We start from the raw sequence: 7,843 nt of genomic DNA on the forward strand, positions 1-7,843 counted from the left end.
AGTGTGTAATTATAGAGATCAGCAAGATTCTTTTTTTTTTTTCCTTTTCCTTCTATCATGGACTTGTTTCTAGCACATCTAGAGATTTTTCATAGACGCTGCACCCAAGTGCCCAAGATCTTCTCAGTCAAGGCATGTCTGAGTTGTATTCTTGATTGTGTGGTTCTGGTCTGAAATAAAAAACAATTTTTCCACAACAGTATTACATATGGGAAGATGAATAAAACCATGTACCAAAAAAATCTGGTTTATTTATATTCCACAAAAGAGTATCCAGGCTGTGCCACACTTCATGAGACACAAGGCTGTATTTACCATTTTCAAAACCTGGAGTAGTAATCTGGTAGAGCATCCAGTTTGGCACCTGTATGTGTGTTTTTGTTTGTGTGTACAACACATTGCATGAAATGAAAGCCACCACATCTTTGTTAATATTGCCTGTTTTGGCTGGAATATACCTTTTTAAATATATATTAAAAAAAAACACCAATCCTCTCCATGATGGTTATATACAGGTGAAACTCGAATAATTTGAATATCGTGCAAATATCGTTCATTTATTTCACTAATGCAACTTAAAAGGTGAAACTAATATATGAGATAGACTCATTACATGCAAAGCAAGATAGTTCAAGCCGTAATTTGTCATAATTGTGATGATTATGGCTTACAGCTCATGAAAACCCCACATCCACAATCTCAGAAAATTAGAATATTGTGAAAAGGTGCAATATTCTAGGCTCAAAGTGTCCCACTCTAATCAGCTAATTAAGCCATAACACCTGCAAAGGGTTCCTGAGCCTTTAAATGGTCTCTCAGTCTGGTTCAGTCGGAATCACAATCATGGGAAAGACTGCTGACCTGACAGTTGTGCAGAAAACCATCATAGACACATGAGGGAAAGCCTCAAAAGGTAATTGCAAAAGAAGTTGGATGTTCCCAAAGTGCTGTATCAAAGCACATTAATAGAAAGTTATGTGGAAGGGAGAAGTGTGGAAGAAAACTTTCACAAGGAGTGGACTGAGGCTGGAGTCAGTGCATCAAGAGCTACCACACACAGACGGTTCCTGGACATGGCCTTCAAATGTCGTATTCCTCTTATCAAGCCACTCCTGAACAACAAACAACGTCAGAAGCGTCTTACCTGGGCTAAAGAAAAACAGACCTGGTCTGTTGCTCAGTGGTCCAAAGTCCTCTTTTCTGATGAGAGCAAATTTTGCATCTCATTTGGAAACCGAGGACCCAGAGTATGGAGGAAGAATGGAGAGGCACACACTGCAAGATGCTTGAAGTCCAGTGTGAAGTTTCCACAGTCTGTGTTGATTTGGGGAGCCATGTCATCTGCTGGTGTTGGTCCACTGTGCTTCATTAAGTCCAGGGTCAACGCAGCCGTCTACCAGGAGATTTTGGAGCACTTCATGCTTCCTTCCGCAGACGAGCTCTATGGGGATGCTGACTTCATTTTCCAGCAGGACTTGGCACCTGCCCACACTGCCAAAAGCACCAAAACCTGGTTCAATGACCGTGGGATTACTGTGCTTGATTGGCCAGCAAACTCGCCTGACCTGAACCCCATAGAGAATCTATGGGGCATTGCCAAGAGAAAGATGAGAGACGTGAGACCGAACAATGCAGAAGAGCTGAAGGCCGCTATTGAAGCATCCTGCATTAGTGAAATAAATGAACTTTTGCACGATATTCTAATTATTCGAGTTTCACCTGTACATTGCAAGGATTTTAGAAAAATTCAGCATAGACACTTACCTGTTGCTGCTGGTAGAAATTTGTACCTGCATTCTACTCATAATTAACTACACTAAGTGGGAGGTTCTGCTTGCTACAAGTCAGACTCTTCATTTTAAGAAACATTCCCCAACACATCAGCTATATACATTGCAAAACTTAAAGGAGAACTATGGGGTCAGTGCTTTTCCCCATAGTTCTAAGGGTCACAGGAGGACACAAACTAGTGTCCTCGCGTGACCCAAAGCTGTGGCTTGCGGTATACTGAGAACGCCGCAGCTAGGACGGATCCCGACATTACTGTCGAGATCCACCCAGCTGTGTGATTGACAGCTGGCTCTGCCTAGCTAGAGGCAGAGCCAGCTGTACCCGTCCATTCCGCCAGTCAGTGCTCGGGGAGGGAATCCCTACAGAGAGCCATGAGTGACAGTCACGGCTCTCTGCAGGGAGATGATTGGAAAGTGAGCGAGCGATGGTATGTGTTCACTCACTTCCCGATCTATTGAGCCGACATGTGACAGTTTCATTGTCACATGTCGGCTCGAACTATGAGGCTGAGTGATTTTCACTCACCTCATACTTCTTTTTTAAGCAGACTTTATTGCATATCCTTATCCACTATTGTTCTGTGGATATGGAGACAGGCTTCCCACTTTTCTTGCCAAAAGTGAGCACTAAATTGAAGGGTTTGCATCACCCTTGCTTGCCCCTTTAGATGTGCAGTACTCTTTATCAGTATGACAAAAAAAGAGAATGTTCTTATGGGATGAGGCCTGCAATTTGTCTTCAAGCACAATGCACACTTCTGTGAAAAATTGTAAACTAGATTAGGAGATTTAATTAAATGTAATTTTTTGACACTTTTAGAAAATTATATCCTGCTAAAGGTTTTTATCATTTTTAACAAGTTGCAAAATTCCACTTGTAGCAGTTAAATAGGCTGTGTGACATAACATTTTAACACCTTGAGAACTGTTGTACCAGATAAGTGAACAGAGCTTCACCCTATACTTTTTGAATATTGCACCAGCAGGGTAGGTGTGCCAAGTATGAGGTTTTCAAATATGACTGCAAATGCTAAATGACTGGCAACCATGCAGACCTTTTCCATTACTGTGTTAATGACCTGGAACAGTAATGTAGATCTGGAGTTTTGAATTTCGTTGCACCTTGTTTGTTATAAGTCAGCAGTTTATCAAGAATGAAAGCCGGTGACTGCCCAGTAACTAGCATTTTCCTTATTTCGTTAACTACTTTAGCTCTCATACCTCTATCCTTTTTAAAAAAATTACATTTCCCCTATTGGCCTCTTTAAAGGAGAACTATGGGTTCAGGGCTTTTCCCCATCGTTCTCCTAAGGATAACGGGAGGACACAAACTAGCGCCCTCCCGTCACCCAAAGCTCAGTATACCGCGAACTACAGCTCGCGTTCTACTGAGTCGCCGCAGCCGAGACGGATGCCGACATTACTGTCTGGATCCACCCAACTGCGTGAGTGACAGCTGGCTCTACCTATCTAGAGACAGAGCATAGCCAGCTGTACCCTCCCCTGTCTGTTCCGCCAGTCAGCGCGAGAGGGGGGGCGATCCCTGCAAGGAGCCGTGAGTGACAGTCACGGCTCTCTGCAGGGACAGGATCGTGAAGTGAGCGAGCGACGGTATGTGTTCGCTCACTTCCCGATCTATTGAGCCGACCTGTGACTGTTTCATTGTCACAGGTCAGCTAGAACTACTGAGTGAATTTTCACTCGCCTCATCGTTCTTTAATTTGTAATACTTTTCAATAACTTTGTCATAATCTAAAATAAAGTAATATTGTTTTTAGGGGGATGAAATAGGTTTTCTTTTTGGCAATATTTTCTTGCAAAAATGATACTTGTTACGCAAGCTACAGTATAGCCAAAATGGTGTTTTGAGCACTATTGGTTTAAAAGAAAAAAAAGTAGTGTTTCTGTAGATAACATAAACATTTTATTCTTTAATGTGTCCCATTTAAAATTACACTAAGGTGATGTTTCTGGAACAAAGCCTGGCAAAATCATAGCGAGGGTTTTTTTTAAAATCGACTTTGAACCTTTTTTCTTTACCCTAAATAAGGGGTCTCAAACTCAATTCACTTGGGGCCAAATGGACACATTTTCTTCTCCCTTGGAAGCCGCGTGGCAAATTTCATACTTCAAAACAAAATGTAACTATATATGGTACCAGTGTTAATGTCTGCGCCTATGTTTGTGATGGTTTCTTTGCATGCAATGTCTATATTTTTTGTAAGGGTTTCTGTGTGTGTTGTCAGAATTTCTGTGGGAGGTCGGCATGTGTGTTAATATTTCTGCGTCTGCCAAATCAGTATTGATTTATTTATTACAGGTATTTATATAGCGCCGACAATTTACGCAGCGCTTTTACATAGCGTACATTCACATCAGTCCTTGCCCTCATGGAGCTTACAATCTAAGGTTCTTATCTCACATGCATACATAGAGGGCCGATTTAGACAGCAGCCAATTAACCTTCCAGCATGTCTTTGGAGTGTGGGAGGAAACCGGAGTACCCGGAGGAAACCCACGCAAGCACAGGGAGAATGTACAAAATCGATGAATGGTCACTCGCACTCCAATAGGGCTGCAGCTAACGATTATTTTCATAATCGATTAGTTAGCCGATTATTAAGTTCGATTAATCGACTAATCGGATAAAAAAAAAAGGGTTCAAAACTTAATGCAAAGTCAATATCTTTTATTGACTGAGATAGTGTCACATTTATAGCAGCGGTGTTTTGGAAACAAGTGGCTCCTTCTGTTTTTATATTTTATTGCATATGGTCGTGATGACATGCTGACGTCGATTGTGGAGAGTGGGCCTTTGAAAAAGATGGATTGGACATCCTATAAAGCGATTTTACTTCTACTTCTAAGGTGAGCGGCACAATGAGAGGGGGAGCACCTGGGTGATAATTGGAATTGGTGTATGGACTTTGTATGAAGAACTTTCCCCGTGGAAGGATAAAGAGTGTGGTGCACTTGGGACAAATCTTGAGCACTTTATACGTGTGATTTCACATTTGAACACGGAATATGTGATTGAACTTTCCAGAGGGATATTATTTAGGATTGATATTTACAAGAAGAGCCATTGTGAACACTTTGCATGTATTGTTTAGCACATATTTATTATAGAGATTTGTTTATTGTTCTAGATGAAGCGCAGCACATTCATTATTATAATTTGATACTATTATAAGTTCCAAGCTCTTAAACTGCAGCCACTCCTGTATAAAATAGCACTTGCAGCTAGGGCTATTCCTATGAGGCTGCCTCCGGCGGTTGCCGAAGTTGGCATCTTATTGGTCACGTGCGCCAGAGTGTCCCAGGTTGCTACTAGCTCTTCGCAACCTGGGACGCTCTGACCGGTGTCCTGTTCAGCTCCTGGTAACCAGTGATGTCAGTGAGCTGGGCGGGAACCCTCTCCCAGTAAAGTGCACCATTAGCAGCACACCCACCCCCCCTTTCCCGTAATATTCACCAGCAGTGTATTTTTACAATGTATTTACTATTTCATTCTGTTTCTGTATATAACAGCCTTTAGGCCAGTGGTTCTCAACCAGTTGAGGGGGTTCCCACGTGCCTTGTGCTGCTCTAGGTAAGAGGCTCCTCAGCCTGCTCCTAGCATGGCAGTGTCAGTTCTCCTAGATGGCGCTGCAGCATCAGCGACCGGAGAGGATCAGAGAGAGGGGACTAGGCAGGAGTGAGGGGAGGTGAGTGCTTGGGCACCACAGAGCCCACACTGGGCACCACAGAGAGTCCCACTAGCCACCTGAGAGCCCGCATAGCCTCCCGAGAGCCCACACAGATACTAGTACTGGGCCATCCCTAAATTTTACGGTTGGGGGTCACAACAACTTGACAAATGTTACCAAGGGGTCCCGGCCCTCGAAAGGTTGAGAACCACTGCTTTAGGCCCTTCGTGGCCATGGACATACCTAGTATGTCATTGGCAGCACAGCCCTGTAAACAGACTATGTTTACCTTTGTAAAGCCAGCTGCTGGCTTTACAATAGAAGCGATTCTGGCAGCTCAGCTGCCGCCAGATCGCTTCCATGGGCCGGCACTTTGTACATCCTTTTTAAAATCCATGGTCACAATAGTCAAGCCTACAGGTTTTTGAAGACTGTCCTCAAGACCCTGTACAGGCATGTAGTTATAAAAACAAAACGTGATAAAACACATGCATTCAATCATTATAAGGAACATGATTTTTATAATAATTTTTACTTCTTGTTCTGTTCTTATACAAAAGGGTCAGTATGTATATACTGCCACTATGTGATCATAACTTCAGTTATAAATATTTGTACAGAATACACAAAATGTTATGTACTTCATCTTTTAAATAGATAAAAGTGAAGAAGAAAAAATAGTATACAAAAACATCTATAACCTTGAAATAAATATCCTGTTACAATTGAGGGAAAGAGTTTTATCAGTATAGCTTATATAAGATGGTTATGCTCTTAAAAGAAGAAAACATTTTTTTTTTATTTTTTACAAGTTTTGTTATACATCAACAAAGTAATGCCCACATAGTAACATAGTAGGTGAGTTTGAGTAAAGACAAGGGTCCATCCAGTTCAACCTGTGACAACTGAACATACAGCGATTTAATTTGGTGACACTTTCTCCCACCCTATTAAATGGGACATTTGTACTTTTATGACACTTTACAGCTTTTTCCCCGTTGGCGTCTTTTTACAGATTTGCTTTTGATGTGGACGGGTGAATCTGTTCCTCTACTGAGTGAATATTTTGGGATTGGTCTTCCTAGGAAATATCCCTCTGGCTCAGAGTCTGATGAAGAGCATGACATTTCCTTTTTACCATCTCGGTCATATTTGTATCCTCGGCACCAGGTGCCACTTGCCTCGCTGTCTGTTTCACTAAAGAGTCTCGGTAGCCCTGCTTGACATCTAGTTATTGATGATTCCTGTAAAGTGGAGTTCAGTCTTCTACCTTTGTAATCCATCACAGAGTCATTGCAGTTTAACTGAGATCTGCTTCTTGGGGAACTACATTGGTGATTTGATGGTCTTGTAACACTTTTCTGAGATCTGAAAGTGCAGTACATCTGAGAGACATATGTTAGGCAGCTTTGAGAGCAGTAAAGATGATCATTGTGAATGATAAACTCTGACCTATGGAGTGGTGTCCTGCAACAGGAGCAGCAGAAGCAGGAGGGCAGCAAATGCCAGTACTGCCCTTTTAAAGTCACAAGATCTTCATCTGGATCTGTAAGAAAAAATAATTTACAACAGAGTATGCTTGTCGGTTGGTATTATTGCAGTACATCAATATGATTCACTCTTAAAGGAATGTTTAATACATTGCCTAAAAGCAATTTCATGTAAAACTGTAGAATATAAATAATAATAAAATAGAATATTATATAATAAACCATTTTCCCTGCCAAAGAAGTTCTAAGGGCTTGTTCACACCAAACCACGTGTGTTAGTGTGCATGGCTCATTTGAATTGACTGAAATGGTAAACTGCACATAAATGTATCCAAAAAGCTTTGCAATGTATTGGAGTGAACAGGTATTATTGAAAATGAATTCTCATACCCATGTTATTTTTTAAATGATTTTAAACTAAACTCATTTTTAGATTACTATATACTCTACTATCTCTGTCTGAGAAACTATATGGCTCTGAATGGGTTAGAGAGAGCTTGGAATATTTCATAGTGTGTCCCTGTTCCTTTAAGGAGGAGTGGGGCACCTCCAGGCAAACATGCATTCAATGTATCTGGTGCTAAATATGCTCCACGGTGGAGGCTCATAGAAAAGAGTTAGGACCACACTACCACAGAAGAGCCTTGACGAGGCAGCGTTGCTTCCACATATTTTGCAAACGTTGTGCAACTAAAACCTCTGTTTTTAACACATTGTAATGTGTTTTTATTGCAGGCTAGCCTGTACGTGTGCTGGGAAACGTCTGTGTTTTGTATTGGAGTATTTCATGTTTACCTGACAAAGAACTATTTATAATAAATAACAAAAATAAACAAATATAGTATATACACATATATATATATATATATATATA

The 7,843-nt window shown here is 41.2% G+C and overlaps 1 protein-coding gene across 1 annotated transcript in view; it reads right to left on the reverse strand.

Annotated features, from left to right (window-relative positions):
- Nucleotides 1-6,388: 6,388 nt before the first annotated feature.
- The window catches only part of PRICKLE4 (prickle planar cell polarity protein 4), an 18,945-nt gene continuing 17,490 nt past the window's right edge, over nucleotides 6,389-7,843 (reverse strand). The window contains exon 7 of the mRNA XM_018576797.1: nucleotides 6,389-7,025. Within this exon, the coding sequence (XP_018432299.1) occupies nucleotides 6,451-7,025 (575 nt within the window). The 3' untranslated portion in view covers nucleotides 6,389-6,450. The remainder of the gene's footprint in view (nucleotides 7,026-7,843) is intronic.

The sequence above is a fragment of the Nanorana parkeri genome, unplaced genomic scaffold (assembly GCF_000935625.1).
Source record: "Nanorana parkeri isolate BGI_ZX_2015 unplaced genomic scaffold, ASM93562v1 scaffold77, whole genome shotgun sequence".
In the NCBI taxonomy this organism is placed as follows: Eukaryota; Metazoa; Chordata; class Amphibia; order Anura; family Dicroglossidae; genus Nanorana; species Nanorana parkeri.